The 18284-nt window shown below is 31.8% G+C and overlaps 2 protein-coding genes and 1 long non-coding RNA gene across 10 annotated transcripts in view; 2 read left to right on the top strand and 1 right to left on the bottom strand.

Moving 5' to 3' along the window:
• LOC134236580 (uncharacterized) overlaps window positions 1-18284 on the top strand; it is a 177822-nt gene that overhangs the window by 89381 nt on the left and 70157 nt on the right. The window lies entirely within an intron of this gene.
• On the top strand, window positions 84-11517 carry LOC134236566 (transcription initiation factor TFIID subunit 5-like). The gene is made up of 19 exons (XM_062718736.1): window positions 84-237; window positions 385-497; window positions 3066-3144; window positions 3342-3420; window positions 4019-4142; window positions 4450-4568; window positions 4825-4902; window positions 5047-5147; window positions 5550-5641; window positions 5802-5921; window positions 6797-6942; window positions 7243-7380; window positions 7977-8058; window positions 8614-8725; window positions 8871-8984; window positions 9158-9212; window positions 9339-9461; window positions 9763-9859; window positions 10968-11517. Exons 1-19 carry the CDS (start codon window positions 85-87, stop codon window positions 11107-11109), a joined length of 2067 nt encoding a protein of 688 aa, XP_062574720.1. The 5' UTR covers window position 84; the 3' UTR covers window positions 11110-11517.
• The window catches only part of LOC134236571 (vacuolar protein-sorting-associated protein 25-like), a 29308-nt gene continuing 23281 nt past the window's right edge, over window positions 12258-18284 (bottom strand). For all 5 annotated transcript variants that reach the window (XM_062718745.1, XM_062718748.1, XM_062718747.1 and 2 more), the window contains 5 exons: window positions 15189-15334; window positions 13469-13522; window positions 13212-13303; window positions 12998-13073; window positions 12258-12793 (listed from right to left, as the gene is read on the bottom strand). In XM_062718745.1, coding sequence (XP_062574729.1) covers window positions 12681-12793; window positions 12998-13073; window positions 13212-13303; window positions 13469-13522; window positions 15189-15334 — 481 coding nt within the window. In that variant the 3' untranslated portion in view covers window positions 12258-12680. The remainder of the gene's footprint in view (window positions 12794-12997; window positions 13074-13211; window positions 13304-13468; window positions 13523-15188; window positions 15335-18284) is intronic.

Below are 18284 nucleotides of genomic sequence, written 5' to 3'. Positions count from 1 at the left end.
TGATAAAGTTGGATTTCAAAAATGCATCCTTTTAAAAAAAGAAAACTTTCTCTTTTTTGGCTTAGAGACTGTAATGCCACAAACATGGCGGGCAACGAAGTTCCGTTCACTGGTTCTTTAACTTCACAAGGAACTATGCAGCAAACTCTACCTCTACAGAATGCCCCTAAATCTGATGTATCCGATAAACAAACACTTTTGGCAGTTTTACAGTTTTTAAAGAAAAATAATTTAAAGGTAAGGAAATATCTTAAAGTTTCACGAACCCTAAATGTCAATGACACCACAACACACTGAACTTGGTCGGTTGATAATCTTAATTATCTTTAAAAAAAACCCAACAATTTTGTCTACTTACTTTTAAAAGTACACTTTAATTGACAGGGAACAGAAGAGCTGTTAAAGAGAGAAGCTTCGATTAAAGATGATGATGTACGTCCACAAACAACCTCACAATCAGAAACTGATGTTTCACATGCTTTGGCAGCTTACAAAAGGTGATCAGTGTTACACAGGGTTTGACTTAGTCCGAAATATCTGACGTTTTCCAGGCTTTTTTTACTATTTTGATATTTTACATGCCAGGTTTCCTGGCATGTAAATCAAAATTCTTGGCATGTAAAATATCAAAATCAGAAAAAAAGAACAATGCCTTTAGGAAAATACATTGAAAAGATTTATCTCCCCACTTGTTATACAGGGTTTGAATATGCACGAAATGATGACAAATCTTGTCAGTGTGATAAAATCTTTTCAACTGATGGTATATTTTATAAATGAACAATAAAAACTATATTGGTAAATTTTTTAAATCTTGTACTATTGATAGCTTGTGACTTTGAAATTTAATTCATTTTGCAAGTATCTTAAATCAACAGCAATCCCCTAATGGTGCAAATATATTTCTTGCATGTGGGCGGCTACAGGCAAAATAAATTGTATTTACATTTTACATAGCAATTGACTGATAATTTAAGCCAAAATCTGTGCAGGAGTGAATCACTACTGCACTTGCACCATCACAGAGGTTTTAAGCCAATACATATATAGCACTAGCAGCAATAATATAGGCCTCTCCAAAAAAAAAAGAACTGCAATTTCACAGCATCTCCGTAATGGTGCAAATACATTTTTTTGAATACAGGTGACTCAAGGCAAAATAAATTTTTACATTTTACATAGCAATTAACTGATAATTTAAGCCAATATCCGTGCGGAAGTGAATCACTACTGCACTTGCACCATTAGAGATTCAAGGTTTCTTCAACAAGTAACAGAGAGATCGCTAAGGAAAATTATCAAAATGGAGCTTAACATTTAGTGTGCGATTAAAATATAAATTTTGGACACAATTATATGCTTTTTATTGAAAAAATATTATCAAAAATCGAGTTTTTAAAATAACTCAGAATTCACCATGGATCGGACATTTTTTAAAGCGGTATATGATAAATAAATCATACCTTTATCACACTGCTTTAAAATCGTTGATGTGGATAAACTTTTACCTTTTATTTAAGAAATAACCCTCAACTTAAATTTAATTGGCGATATCGTTGCACAAATGTAGAACAATTCAAAATACCTCACTCTGCCTTATAAATGTTTTAAAATGCTTTTAATGCGGTAATTCACGCCTTTTTCTCATGGTTTATCATACTCTGGTTTGTAGAAATAAAGTGAGTCAAATTCTAGACGTCATGTATCGATAATTTGTATTTTAACTGAAAATATGGAGTTTTTATTTTCTATTTCTGCAAAAAACAGCTGTCAGTTGGGTTTAATAATGCAAATTTAGGGATCTTACCTTTGCATCGGAAAGTGTCCAATGCATTTAATTTGTGTCCTCTGTACAGAGAAATGAACATACTAGTAAAAACCAGCTCTAAAAAGAATTATACGAACAATGAAGTGAAATTTCTTTAGAATTTATGTAAAATTACCGATCTTTGACAAAATTCACCAAAGTATGACTCGTTCCGTTAAAGTCAAATTTAAAGAACGATAACTCTAAAAATTGCAAAATCATAAATTCCTGGTTATTCCCCTTTTGATGATGTAAAATATGACGTAACTTCAAAAATATCGGAATGTTTTATGCAAATCCTATGCATCAAATTTTTAAAACAAAACATTTCCAGGTGTGCATGAAAAATGTGCCAAATGATGCCCAAATTTTAAGTTGAAAGAAAGTTTATTGCCTAAAGTTGTCCGAAGCAAGGTATGTGTCCGATGCATGGTGAACTCACCCTACCCCTCTCCCCTAAAAAATAAAAAAAAGGAGAGGGCTACATAATTTCAGCTAATATAGTTGGCTTTTGGCATACAATTTCACCCTATGAAATAACACCTGTAATACCGGGATGAAATGTTATTATTTCAGTGAAATTTCTCCATCCCCTATAATTTTTGGATATATCTGCTTAAGTCTGTGTTAAGTCATATCAAAATTCAGAAAGCCCAATTTTTTAAAGCTTTGATAAATAAATCACTCTTAACAAGCCACTGTTGAAAAGTTCCTTTCTAGAGTGTATTCAATAATTCGCAAATCGCCAATTTTCCTGGGTTAACTGACCTGACCAGTCAGATAAAAGGTATGATGTAGAGTAAGCGTTACCAAAAGTTGCGTGGCAGAAGGTTAGAGGATGTCAAAACTCATTTAAAAGTAGGGAACACATTTATTAGATTGTTATGGTGAAAAGATGTGCCTTCGGACTTTGCAACAGTGATAGTCGGTATCCAGGTCAGACCCCTATGAAAAATGCTATTTTACATGTAGTAACAAAACAGGATGGGGTTTGATTGCAAATTTGCAATCAAAAACTTTCAACATTTTCTCTGTGTACAAAGACCATTGCTGGGTAAATAATAATGTTAGATTATAATGGACTGCTTTAAAACCCATTTTTCCAATGCTGAAGATGTCCATTTTGCAAGCCAATAATGTTAAGCTTGACAATTTTAATAGCCATGACCCATTTATTTTGCTTTGTATTTGTAGAGAATATTTCCTTTGTTGTGAAGATTAATAATAGTTGGTTTACATTATAAATATCTCCTTACAGTGCTGATGACCCTAGCCGCTTTGCAGACTATTACACAGATCTGAAAACATTCATAGAATCCTGCTTAGATGCACATAAGGTGAGATACAAAATTTAAATTTTGGAATTTTACGAAAGAAATTGTTCAATTGTTTATTTTTTTTATTCAATTATTATAATATGCATATATTTTTATTAATTTTTTTGATTAATTAAAAAAACAAATATTGGAAAAGTATTAATATTTGAATTATTTAAACCCTGCCATTAAATATTGTACGTCTGTGATATTAAAAGGTGGAACTCTCAATGATTCTGTATCCCGTGTTCATCCACATGTACCTTGAGATGGTATACAATGAACATGAATCTTATGGTATGTATAGAATTTTTCTACAGTGTTTTTGAGAATTTAAATTTTCAAATTTTCCTAGCCCCGGGCGCTATTGTAATTATTTTGGTATTCTCTTTATAATATTTAATGTCATATTTTAACTTTTAAAAAAAATTTCGAAAAAAAAATAAAGACAAGGAACCACTAAAATAATGTCTAACTTTACTTAAAGTGAAGATAATCCACCAAATTATGCTAAATTATTCATTTTCCACTGAAAAATTGGATAATAGACAAGATTCATTTTCACTTTCTTCAATTTTTGATATGATTCTTGTTGATTTTAATCACTGTAAATTTCACAATTGTAAAAATTCAATTCAAAGCGGTATTTAATGTTAATCTCATATTTTTAAGTGATGAAGTATGAGTTTTGTTAGCATCCTAAATTATCTTTCAGAAAATATTACAATAAAAAAAAATAATTAAAAGCATTGTTAATATAGATAATGAAATTTAAAAAAAAAGAAATAAGTACTGCTTTAGAAGAAAATCTTTAATGTGATAAATCATATCACAATAAACTTATATTCCTAAGTAATGATATGTCAGGTTATGTACATGTTTGTATTATTGGCAGCTATTCTGTTCTTCCGGAGATTTTCTAAGGAGCAAGAGGACTTCTACCAGGAAGACTTAAGGAAGTTATCCACAGTAACAAAAAAAGAACACATGAAAGGAAACGAGCTCATGGAAAGCTTTAAGTAAGTTTGCCACCATAGGAATCTGTTTGCACTAGTGCACAATGTCTGTGTTAGGCCTCACACATTTTGTTTTCTATTTGAATTTGTATTTTACAATATTTGCAACAGAAATGTAACCTATATGGAAATGTAAGACACAAAACCTCTGACATTGGCATCTTTAACACAGATACATATACAAGCACATTGAATTAAAATGATTTTTCAAACTGAGATGTCCCAAACATTTTTTCCCCATACATTTTATCTTTCTGTCATTTCTATTTGAGATATATGTCAATGTTTTATAATATCAAATCTTTTTTAGAGCTAGCAAATTTGTAATGAAGATGTCCAGAGATTCCTACAACCACCTGAAGAGATACCTACAGGAAAATAAAATGAAGCCATTGTTAAACATCATCCAAGAACATCTATTCATTGATGGTAATTGTAAACCCATTCCTGCATAAAGATCTCATGCATGGATTTTTGTCAACCAGAATTTGAGTTAAATCTGAAATTTTTACTATTCAAAAGGGAAAAATTTCGTAAACATTTATATAGTTTTTGATATACAATGTATTTCTGGTGGAAATAACCATGTTGATTAAGTTGTAAAATTAAATTTAAAGTTTGCTTAATTACTAATGATGGTATTGAGGGAAAAAAAATTAAATCTGAGCTTTTAATCCACTTTCAGTATTTGATGGAGTACCCAGAACAAAACAACAGATTGAGGCCACAAGTGGAGCAATGTTAGGAGAGAGTGAAAGAGATGGTTAGCATTCTGCTGAGATTTCATAGAAAATACACAAAATAAATTGGAATTTTTACTGTTAAAAGTTGTAGTAAAATGTATATGTACATTACTTAAGGAAAGCTGGGTAAATCTTTACAAGCTTATACTGGTTATGTTTTCCAGCCAATAAAGTGAAGGTATTTTATGGTCTTCTGAAGGAGCCGGACATTAACATGCCAATAGAAGATGATGATGAACCGACAGAAGGAGATGACAAACCAAAGGTAGGCATGACTTTATAATGTATAGCAGCCTTTGGGAAAAACAACAAACCAGGTACATCACTTAGAGGTTGCAGGTATTGAAATGAAATTTGGTAACATTGCAACTATTTTTTTTGGGTGTGAAAAATTTTACCTCATGGACATAGAAAAATTTCAATATTTGGGGGAGGGGGCAGAAGTATTTTACAAACATCACTTGTTTCTGAAAATTTTCTCTCAAATCATATCATGCATAATAGCAACACTTAGAAAATGAAAGAATTTTACTTTTCATATTATATAATGTTAGGTACATATAGTGCTCAGCACTATTGTACATGTATGTAATGAAAGCTCATTTGCCTCTTATTCAATACAATGTATTTGCACTAAATTTAATTATTCAGCATTTGTTGTTTGCAGAAAAAGAAGCCAAAGAAAGACCCCCTTATGATGAAGAAGTCCAAGAATGATCCTCATGCTCCGGCACTCAACAGAATTCCACTTCCTGAACAGTAAGTCTTGAACAAAATTAAAAATGATGTCTTATTTAGCTATGCAATGAAAAATCCTTTATTCATAAACTTTCAACTGTATTGCAACAATTGCACCCAATCACCCTTAAAAATGCATAATTAAAAGATTTTATAAAGCTTTGTATGTTTTTTTTTACAGGAAAGACCAGGATAAGATGGAGAGAATTATTGCCTACCGGGAGGCCCTGAAGAGAGTGAAGGTCGGCCGAGACAATCTCCCTACAATATGTTTCTACACACTTCTCAATACTTACCAAGGGTGAGTGAAGACAATTCTTAATTTTCCTTGGGCAGAGTATGTTTCTACACACAGCTTGTTCTTCTGGTTGAATATCTTACCAAGGGTAAGCAAAAATGGAATGATAAATTAGGCACTGGACAGGCAGCTGCTATACACACTTTATAGCCCATTGAGGTGATACATTTCTTAGCATGTTCTGTTGGTATGAAAATTGAAAGGGATTTTATTTAAACCATTCTGTTTATACAGGTAAAATATGGAATGATACATGTATCAGGCCTACTTCTGCAGGCAGCTGATGTACACGTACACACTGAGGTGATACATAGGCATGGACATGTACAACTATTAATATTTACATTTCCAATAAATTTCCCCTATGATTCTTTACAAAATAAATGCAGTATATTTTCTCATGAACTACATTAGGTATGTATCACGAATAAGCATGAATATCTCCATTGTTACATCATAATACCGCACTTGACATAAAAAAATATAGTGCACACTGTTTTGTTTTAAAAATGACAGTTGAACGGCGTAAATTTATGGCAAGTCATAAGAAAAATAATGTAAATATAAGAAATGAATTTAATTTTTGAAGATGCATGAGGTATATGAACTACAACGCTTCACGCCGGCATATTTATCATGAAGCGCTAACGCGCTGTGTGAAATATGCTGTTATGAAAGTGAATTTTTTATTGTATAACCTCACATGAATCTTGTTTATTACAAAAATCAAATTCATTTCCTAAATGTATTTTCTGCTATAATGAAAAATGAGAGGAACATTTTGTCTATCCCTTCCTTTTATCCACAAGGGAAATGTTTAATACATTAAGGAATGTCATTTGATTCACTGTCCATATATCTGTTTTTGTGTTTTCTAGGGTCACCTCCATTGACATATCAGAGGACTCCAGCTTACTTTGTGTAGGATTTGCCGATTCCACCATTAGAGTTTTCACCATCTCTGGCCAAAAACTCAGGGGTATGAAGACCGCAGCCGAGCTAGATAGCATAGACAGGGATGCAGGTTTGTAAAGTTGCAAAAATAAAATTGTCAATGCAATATTCCATTTTCACTTTGTCAATATTGCCTTTATGGTTCTAGTATTATTGAAAGAGAATAAACTACTAGTATAAATTGTGACTCAGATCAGGCATGTCAGTGAAAAGAAAAGTCCCTCTTCAGGACAACATCATTTTAATGATAGAAGATTGTGTAGTGGTCCATTACTGTGTCCAGATTATATTGAAAGTGAAGCTAAGACTACAGCATTACACCTGACCCCTTGTAAAGGCCAGTATTAATTTGATTGTTGTTCACTTTTAGATGATGTATTGGAGAGAATGATGGATGACAGAACAGCCTCGGACTACAAACTCCTAACAGGTCACAGCGGACCCGTGTACGCCGCTCGATTTAGCCGGGACAGGAAGTACCTGGTGTCATGTTCAGAAGACGGCACAGGTCTGTTCTGTAACACAGTGCATGTACTGCACTTCTCTTATTGTACCTCACTGTCAAATGATATGTACCTTAATTGTTTAGAGTGTCTGAAAAGAGCAGATGTTATGAAGTTGAAATTTTTATTGTACATTTGTACATGTTTTACTTCTGGGAGCTCTTGAGTAATGACTAAATCAAGCAAACTTTAAGATAATTTGAATACTTTATATGAGGAAATTTTTGCCCTCAGTTTATTTTTGCCCATTTTACACTCTTTATAGATCTGATTTAAAACAGGGCAAAAATTCATAGTAATTTTTTTTAAACACAACTGTGTTTGAGTTAATGGGCAAAATTGTTTGCACGTGTGACGGGCATTAAGTGCATGGGGAAAAATAGCCCTGTATAAACTATGCATCAATTTTCTGGTCTTGTTGCATGGCTTCTATAAGACTTAAGACTGGTATCAGATGATCATATTAAGGATATATTTTATTGAAACTTTTTGTAATATTATAATTTTGAATGGGAGTAAGAATAAGGAATTAAAAAGGATACCCATATTTACTCCCTGCATTCTACATTTATTTAATACTGTATTATATGATTTTTTATAGTGAGGCTGTGGAGTTTGCTGACATGGACAAACTTGGTTTGTTACAAGGGACATAACCACCCAGTCTGGGATGTAGAATTTAGGCAAGTGTATATGTACATGTATTTGAAATATTTTGAACATTTTGTAAACATGTTAAATGAGCCCTGGTTCCTTAATAAAAAATATCCATGTTAATCGGTCCTTGTCACACAAATATAAGGAAGGGGAAATAACACTAGTATTTGTTGGCTTAACAATTGATATATATTGTACATGTATTTCTTATATACTGTAGAAGTACTTTTTTCCAGGGGATCATAATTCCGAGGAATCTCATTTTCTGTTTAATCCGTGGGTAGAAAATTATACGCGGATTTCTTAGACTGTCACTTAATGCCTTACATTTATATTAAGTATGCTTGGACAAATTTCCGCGGAAAATTTGTGAGAGCGTACGTAACATACGTATGTATCTTTTATTAATACCATGCGGAAAAAGTACTTCTACAGTACTTCAAAGAAAGATGTATTGGAATCCATGTCTATATATACGTCATGTATTAAAATTTTTAAGGTACCATGGCTTACAAAGTTTGATAAGTTGCAATGCTTCCTTGATAATGCATATGATATATATTTTGACATTTTACTTGCAGTCCGTACGGTCACTATTTTGTATCAGTTGGACATGACAGGACAGCCAGACTGTGGGCTACTGACCACCACGTACCAATCAGGATATTCTCAGGACATCTCTCAGACATGGATGTAAGGTCCTAGCTACTCAGTTTGCATAGTTTGATGATTGCATAATTTTTTTAAAAATAAGATTTAAATAAATTTTATTTTACTATTTTTTCAAGATTAAGATGAATTTGGAAACATTTTAGCATTCGTTTCATTTGTTTTTCAGTGTGTGAAGTTTCATCCCAATTCCAATTACATTGCCACAGGATCCAATGACCGTTTTATAAGACTCTGGGACATTCTTAATGGGAACTGTGTCAGGGTGTTCACAGGGCATAAAGTAGGGGAATAAAAACATTGCTAATTATTTACAGTATATGTATTTTTATGAAATACATGTACATGCATGAAATATATTAGTTATTACATGTTCATGTATATATACTTAAATGTACTTATTTAAAAATATTTATCTGAAAACTAGAAATAAACAGATGATTTATTTTATTTCAGGGGTCAGTACAAACACTTTGTTTTTCACCAGAAGGAAGGTTTTTAGCCTCTTCAGGTAAAGATCTGTCACTTAAACTGACTTTGTTTATAATTGAAGAGTTATAATTAAAAAAAAAGCAAGCTGAAATATACAACCATTAAACTTATGCTCAGTGTATGTTAATGTGATTGATGTCTTTAGGTGTGGACTGTATAGTATTGTTATGGGATATTGCCACTGGGGGACTGCTGGCTCAGATGAAAGGACATACAGAAACTGTGTACACTCTGTGCTTCAGTCGAGATGGAGGGGTTCTAGCATCAGGTTAGTCCACATATTAAGTATATAAAGTAATATATAAGAAACTTGAATGTTTCTGTTTGGATCGCTTTATCTTTATTGTAGGGCTAAATGACAACTATGTTTTTTCTAATTTAGAGGGAGATTTCTTGTGGTACAAAAATACATAAACTCAAGTATCTTATATACATGTATTTAGATGTGTTGGATAAATATTTCAAATTTATTTTGAAAGTAAAAAAAGAAATTGTGATAATTTGCATTGTGGGTAATTTTAAAACTGATGGTGACATTGTTGTGATATAGTTTGTTTTGCTTTTTAAAGGTGGTTTAGACAACAGTGTTAAGTTGTGGGACGTACTGAAAGTGTTACAAGAGGTGGACACTGAAGCAGACACCAGCATTCCAAGTTCTGTCCATGTGTAAGTTATGATAAGACCATAGAACACGTACTTCATAATATGGCATGTATAAATTCTATGGTACTACACACAAATTAAACTGTTGCATGATATTTTACTGTTATAACATAACACATTATATTTGGCTATGTTTATTATAATATTTTATAAATTTTTTTGTGATCAAGCCTTTTAGCAAAACAAAGCAGCATCCGCTAAAATCTCACACAAATAAAAGTTGTACATAGCTAAAAGCATTTTGAATAAAGGTTTTCATGTAATCATTAACACACAATTCAAAAAGCGCTAAAATCACTCTGTCTGTCGCCAACTTGTTGAAAATTTTCTGTTTTTTTCAATTTACGCCAAATTCAAATTTGGTATGGTAGTTCGCAAATATATTATATTTACAGTATTTTACCAGTTATAATGGCAAAAGAGCAGTAACACAGTTTAATTTTTTTTTTTTTTTTGCTTAACCAGTTTGGTTTATTATAATATTAATTATAAATTTTTTTGTGATCAAGCCTAGTTTAGATCAGTTGTTTATTGACACAGAGACTTTAAATATAACTTTTTATAATTTTTTTTTGTTAAATAGTTATGATTTCATTGAATTCTAATAACAAGAAATAGATTAAAGAAGATTTTTTGATTTACTTTTTTCACTTTATGTTAATTCAACAATATTATTAATTTTTAGGATAGTTGTATAAAAACCCCATTCTATCAATTTTCTTACACAGGAATAAAAGTTGGTTTTAGTAGGCTTTTCAGTCACTTTAAGATTAATGAAAACCTTTGTCTGCAACTGCTGTTTGTTTGAAGTTTAAAGGTCATCCTTCATTTACATTGAAGGCTGGCATTTTATATAACACAAGCTTCATATTTTAAATATACATTCAATTTTAAGTTGTTCTTTACCCTAATGTAAATACAAGGATATTATCATTTTTGAACCTCTTAAAAAAAATTTCACAATACCTTTAATTCTGTGATAAATTGTAAATATCTGTGATAAATTGTAAATATGAACTTTAATATTTGATATGAAATATAAAGAATTCATTATTCATCATTCATTCATGATTTGAATATTTGAATTAATATCATGTATTTTGATTGGTAGGAATGACAGTCCAGGACTTTTGATTGGTTCTTGGCCAACAAAAGCCACTCCTGTTCTCTGTGTTCACTTCACTCGCAAGAACCTGATGATAGCCAGTGGTCCAGCCGCTTTGATGGAGGACAAGTCACCCCACAAAACTTGAAATTCTTTTAAAAATTTTGGGGCCATTTTCTAACAGAAACAATGTTGTAAACTGAAAATGAAGTCTGTGGCATGCCGTATGCCATCTCAAACAAGCTGTGTGAAACATAACTGGAAAATTGATAACAGATGACTGTTGCAATGTAGACAGATACTTTGAAAAAAAAGTTGGATGCAGGAAACCTGTTTACACGGTTTCAGGAATGCAAGGAGGAAGTGTTGTAACTGAAATAGTGCTATGAACCTACAAAGTGTTCAAACATTTATAATACACTGTACATGTATGTTTATACATTTTCATGTAGGAGCTGTTATGCCTGGGTTTAATTAATCCATATTGTTGCTGGCAATGATTGTCGTTGGTACTGTGTATTTTAAAAACTATGAAGACCATGCGGAATAAACCATATCAGGAAAAAAAATCTTTGTTGTAGCATTTTATCTCAAAGTTCACTTTATTTCAGCAAGTACTTGACTACTTGCAAAGTAAATTTTTTTTAATTATGAAATTTTCATTTTTTTTACTTTTCAACAAAACCATTAGACCTATTTCAAGCAAACTTGCGACAAAGCATTGATGAATGAAGGAGAATCAATTTATTGAAATGAAGGCCCACATCCTCTTTTAAGGGGAAATAATGAGGAATCTGCGAAAAATATGATGGCATCTCTCAGAAACCTTCTTGTCAAGAATCACTAGGCCAGAAAAGATGAAAGTTGTGTGTGTTTTGTTTACATCATGAACCATTGAAGATGGGAGAGTAGAGAGAGCTACTTTGAGCTATCAAATTTTAGGAATAATATAAGGGGAAAAATATAATTTCTGATAAAGAACAGCAAAGCCATGATTTTTTTTAAGTACTCATCAGCAGATAGTGTAGATTCAAGTTTGTTGAAATTGGGACTTAAGGGGATAGGTCTGGGCTACTTTAAGTGATCAGTTTTGTGTAGGAGTATGGGGATGGGTTATCTCGTCTGTTGCAGACAAGATCTGTCAATGGAGTAAGATGCATGAAAGGGACATTACTTGGATTTTTAAATTTACAAATACATATATACACACTCAGTACATCTTCAGTTCAATATTTTGCTATGCTGAAAAGTTGATTATATTGTGTTCTTTTAATAAGAAATAAATTGTCCACAAAATTATATATATAATAGATTTATTACAAAAATTAATTATATAAATAATATAAATGTATACAGTTAAAACCACTCCAATCTAAAGAAATACATGTACATTCATGAAAGTGGTAAGACCCCCTCCCTCCCTTCACAAGTGTATAGTAGTCCTAATGAACACAGAGTAAAAAGGCTTTAAGATAGCTACTAATAAATGATCAACTTCTTGTTCAACAAAATTTCTCGGATGCAAATATGTTCAGTTTTAATGATAGTATTACTTTTAATAAATACATGTATATTGTACACGTAATTTTCTTCATCACAGAAAAATGATAGTAGTTAAAGTGCTTACAATTCTAACTTTATAAATGCCCACTTCAAATGATAGACCAATGTGGAAAAGTCTTCTTTAAATGAAACTGAAGATTATGTACTATATTATGACTAGAAGAATTTCACTCCTTCATTTCCATCAAAGTTCATGAGTTCTGCTTTCCCTTGATCTTGTAGACTCTGTAGGGCTCTGAGTAATAACCACTTTTCCAGTCCATGAAATTCTACATATAGTGCAAATAAAATATCATTTTTCTTTTAACTTTATTTTTTATGATAAAGTGCGTTACTTAGTATATTACAGGTATTAGACATTCAGGTTAAGAAAAAAGCAAAGTACAGGCAATTTGCTAGCAACTGAATAAGACAGAAATGAAGGCGCTAACACATTTGAATTTATTATTGAGTCAGCGATATAAATAGCTCACCTGTTCCCTCTGAATCCTCCCCTTCAGATAATTCATACAGTGTACATACGGAGTTCTGTAAACTCTTGGATGTTACCTGTCAACAAAAACAATATCTTTAATTACACCTGATTAGATCATTATTCTATAAATATGTTAAAATAAATTTTAAAAATCAATTTTTGAAATAACTGAATTAAAAGAATATAACTGATAGGCCCCTGGTTATACTTACCCAGCTATAGATTAGTTTCCCCCATTCCTCTGGAGTCCTCCACATTATTAGTCCCTGCTTCTTTACTTTAGGATCCGTCCATTCTATATGACCTGCAAAATACTCTAGTTTATACATCTCACAACAACTACACATAAATCATTTATAGTTTACCAATTCAACATAATTACAATTCAACATAATTATTCAGATTCTATATTTTATGTAAAATCTGTGTGTACACAAACTCTAATAAAATTAAACTTTCAAAACTGTACCTTGTTTCCTCAACTCTTCTAATACAGTATGAATACCATCAAGAGGTAATTTGCCTTCAGTTGGTTAAGAAAAAAACTTCTTTCTCACAAAAATGATATATATTTGAATGACAAATTGTTATCACTCTTTTTTCTGTCATCATAAATTTAAATGGAAAAAGAGAGAATGTCAAATTGCTATCACCCTTTTTTCTGTCATCATAAATTAAAATAGAAAAAGATAGCACATGCCATTAGATCTAAAACTTTAAATATAGGTCCCCATTATGAAGATCAAGAGGTATATACCACTTTTGCCTCAAAAACTGTAACCTTGCATAACTTTTGAATAACATAAAAAATTTTTTAAGACAAAACCTTTCTTTCAATGGATATGAATATATTTGACCTCTTGGCTATGGAGTTTGACCCACTTTTGCCAAAAAAAAATAAAATAAAATAAAAACCCAGGCTATAACTTAATTGTTTACAATTAATAGTGTGAAGGGTTACATACTTCACATGTGTATTCATTGTGACAAGACCTTTCTTTGGGTTTATATATTTTTGACCTTTTGACCTTGACCTTAGAGGTTGACTCTCTTTAAAAAAAACTTTAATCTTGGCCTTAACTTTTGAACAATTATAACTATTCCTTTTATACTTTACAGGTGTATTCCTTGTAACAACAAGACCTTCCTTCGTATACCAACAATTTTGACCTTGAAAGAACTATATGCGGTATATTGCATATGTTTGCCCCCACAAAAGTCAAATTTTGAAAACTTCCTGAAATGAGCTGAATTCAATAAATTGTACGAGAAATATAAGTTAACAGAAAATATTATAGTTCCAGAGCAGTGTATTCACAATTTCTGTTTTTATGACGTCACAAACTAGTCCGATTTTATATCCTTTTTCAGAAAGAGGACAAAATGGACAAAATTTCAACAATTTAAGCTTTAGAATTTATGGAGCGCATGTGTGTTCAGGAACAATATTGACATATTTCATTGATATTATCATTCTACACATTATATCAACATATTAATCCTGAACACACATGCGCTCGGTGACTTTTATTTAAAATATCGACGAAATATGTACATTTTTCTGCAAAATTCATAAAAAACTGAAATTTACGTCATATTTGTGACGTCATTACGTACATATGACGTCATTACTTATGAAATTATTCAGTGCTTTGAAGTCAGCATATACTCCCCTGTTTAAGGACTTAATTAAATATTACTCCATCAAAGTTTGATTTTGAGGGGCAAATGTTGGTTAATACCGCATATAGTTCTTTAATCGATCTTTAAGAGACTGAACCTTGGCCACAGCTTTTGAACAGTTGGTGCTAAGGCTTATTTATTTCAATTACATATTATTTTGTCATGTGACAAGTCCTTTCACTGGTTATCATTGATTTTGACCTTTTGATATTGAAGTTATGAAACACTAAACCTTAGCTGAACTTTCAACAGTTGTTTCTTGAGCCTTCATATTTTACAGGAACATTCATTGACACAAGTCCTTTCTTTGGAAAATATTTTTGATCTTTTGACCTTGGAGTTTTATTTGCATTTCAAAAACTTTAACCATTGTCATAGGGTGTCATACAGGACACCAGTGTTTTACGAACACATCTTGCTTAAAACTTTTATAAACACTTTTATTTTGTTACCCCAAAGCCAAATAATAAAACTTTGCAATTATCAGTTTCACTGAAAAAGGATACGATTAATTTTTTTGTTATAAAACAGAGGTGATGACTGAATCTCGGTAATGTCTATGCTGTAGGATTTGTTTTTTCTGTGATAGTCCAAAATTAATGCACACCATGCTTCCAACTGCTTTTTCCTTGTGTCAAGATTGGGTTGAATTCTGAAAAACAAAAACAACAGTATTCAACAAATGAAAAACTCAGATTTCATTCATCATCAATATTGTAAAGCAGGGTCAAGGATTGTTAAGGTAGTTGCATAAAAGATCTCTTCTGAAATGTCAGATTAGCATTAGTCCCAAACATCAGATGTTTTCCAGGCTTATTTTCAATGATTTTGATATATTCTTGGTTCATTCTTTTTTTTAAAGATATTTAGGACTAGATTAGCATAACCTATTACTATATTTGTAAGCTTGCAAGAATAGCAACAAAAGTTCAACAAAAAATAAAGTCTACAATTGGTAAAGAAAACATTATTCATTATAATTAGGACAGTTCCAATTTTGGTTTGGTAATGCAACTTACATACAATGTCATGTGATGTCAAAGTTTAAACACACCAAATGTCAACTCACATACAGATACAATGTCATGTGATGTCAGAGTTTAGACGCTCCAAATGTCAACTCATACAGATACAATGTCATGTGATGTCAGAGTTTAGAACACCAAATGTCAAACATACAGTTAAATATATTTTTTTCTAATTTTAATATAAAATATTAACGCCCGGGGTGTTTCTAGTATGCCTGGGTGCATACAAATTGAAAACAGTACACTGAAAAGGTTAATCTGAGATTCCTCTGACTCTAACCCCTACTTTTTATATTGTGACGTGATCCCCTACACACGTAGCTGCAGAACTGTAGCTCTGTACTTGAGAAAATTCGGACAGATCCAAGCGTTGTAAAAACCTTTGATTTTCTTTTCTGATTTTTTTGCTGCTCACTTCAGGTATTATTTCTTGTACAATATGCTTTCTCTGGCTTTTAGAATGGTATCCAATAATTAATCATATAATTGAACTCTTATTTTGGATACTTTATTTTCCTTTTAATGGTAACGAAACAGTCCTACAATAGCTTTGTAATGTCCGTTTAAAAGAGTCCCATTTCGACGTCTGTAACCATAAACAGCCTTTTGTTAACGACTTAACGTTGAAAAGTAAATGACTTGTAATATCAGAAATTAAAGTTAAATGTTAGCTTATTATTATAGAAACAGATTTTAAAGCTCGAAAATGTATAAAATATAAGAAATAATACCCTAAGTGAGCGACAAAAAAATCAGCGATGTACTTAAGCAAGGAGATACAGTTCTGCAGCTACTGCATACGTGACATGTCACAACATAAAAAGCAGTAGAGTCAGAGGATTGTGAAAAGGCATCTGCGTTCACCCTAACGTTCGCACCGTCAACATATTATCCTTTTTAATTTAACAACTTGCAAAATCAATGTCTTTGATTCTATTTTATTTTAGCAAACACTGATACATAAAACCTTTGTCAACTCTATTATTTTTTGTGTAACTTCTCTACTGAAACACGTCCAGGTAAATCACTATATTTAGCTATATTATAGCTTAATTTACCTATATAGCTTTATTTACCTATATAATATAGCTTTATTTAGCTATTTTAGAATAAGTTTCTGTTTTATGAAAAGCAGACAAAAAGTCGCATGAAAATTATGGCTGATATTTTTTAAAAAAAAGTTTGATAATGTAACGTTTTCGGGTTCGTTTGTGGAATTCGGCTGTTCTATCTGAACAATTAAAGAATTAATCAATTTTTTCAATCACAAATTTAAATTAGAAATATGTACAATACACCCTTTGTTTCTCGGGAGCGCGTGCCTTTCAAGGACTGAAGCGCATCCGCTTCTTAAATTCAGTCAAACCAGTGTATGAAGGTACTATATATAATTTTATATTACCAACCAAATTAAGTCTCAAAAGTCTATTTCAGACACGTAAGACTTAATAAAGTATCCCTTTCAGTACCTACCACTTTTGACTCTTCTGTAGACGTCTCTTCTACACAGCCGTACATAACAGACTGACCAAATCAACCCGACTGTCTCCTTATTTATACCTACTTCAGGTCACATGACCTACGGAGAACCGAAGGGAACAAAGGAACAGGAAGTCAGCACAATGTAACTACCGAGAAACGAAGGGATAATTTGATCTTGATTCATCTCTGCTTCAATAAAAACAACCTTGGGCATAGATAGTAAAAACATTGCCTCTTTTAAACACTTTTTAACCAAAAAATGCATCTCTATTGTTTGGATAGCTGTCCCTCACTGGAAGTGCGATGAGGCATGACTAAGTGTGATTGCCTTGCATTGTGCTGAATTATTACCAATCAATGATCTTGTGTTGACCAAAACTGCTTTTCTTTGTTAAAGTAGCCGCTAAATCACAGCTTAACTGTTATACATAGCCCCAAAACTTTTAGATCTTTGATTGCAATTGCACAAAAGGAGAAACATTCTTAGAAGTGGGTTTTTGGTGCATTGTTTTAGTCCATTTTAAAAGTTAAAGTTGAAAACTAATACTGCCTCATTATGCGACTTTTTATCTGCTTTTCATAAAACAGAAATGTACTCTGTAATAGCTAAATAAAGCTATATTATATAGGTAAATAAAGCTATCTATATAGGTAGATTTAGCTATAGGCCTATAGCTAAATATAGTGATTTTCCTGGACCTGTGGGACTTCCTGCTTTACAGGTAAATCTAACTTTCCATCTGTCAATTTTTACCGATATTTGGCATAACTAGTGTGGAATAATGTAGAAAACGACGTTATAAGCTAACAAAGTTTTAATTTAACGCTAAACTTACGTAAAAAAGGGTGGGAAATTGTACTGCCATGGCCATTCAAAATCAGCCATTGCAAGGAAAACCGAAAGTAGGAAACTAAATTTTAAACCAACATTTCCGGAATACGCTGGAAGCGCATTCATGAACACCTCACATCTGCTAATCATGAAAAAATAGTTGAACCAATGGTAGAATGGATAGATTATAATAAAAAACAAAATAGTTTAAGACAGTGGTCAAATTCACGAAAAATCACTTTTTAAAAGTAAAGTTTGGT

This window comes from Saccostrea cucullata, unplaced genomic scaffold, assembly GCF_032062105.1.
Source record: "Saccostrea cucullata isolate Sc308-1 unplaced genomic scaffold, CSIRO_AGI_Scuc_v1 ctg264, whole genome shotgun sequence".
In the NCBI taxonomy this organism is placed as follows: Eukaryota; Metazoa; Mollusca; class Bivalvia; order Ostreida; family Ostreidae; genus Saccostrea; species Saccostrea cuccullata.
The sequence above is the reverse complement of the archived record's forward strand: the minus strand, read 5'-3'. Positions and strand labels throughout refer to the sequence as shown.

What these genes read in the sequence shown, in the direction of transcription:
- LOC134236566 (XM_062718736.1), top strand. Translation starts at nt 85, where the DNA reads ATGGCGGGCAACGAAGTTCCGTTCACTGGTTCTTTAACTTCACAAGGA. An exon ending in GAGCTCATGGAAAGCTTTAA is followed by an intron (nt 4,143 to 4,449) that starts GTAAGTTTGCCA and finishes AATCTTTTTTAG; the next exon opens with AGCTAGCAAATTTGTAATGA. An exon ending in AAGGTTTTTAGCCTCTTCAG is followed by an intron (nt 9,213 to 9,338) that starts GTAAAGATCTGT and finishes TGATGTCTTTAG; the next exon opens with GTGTGGACTGTATAGTATTG.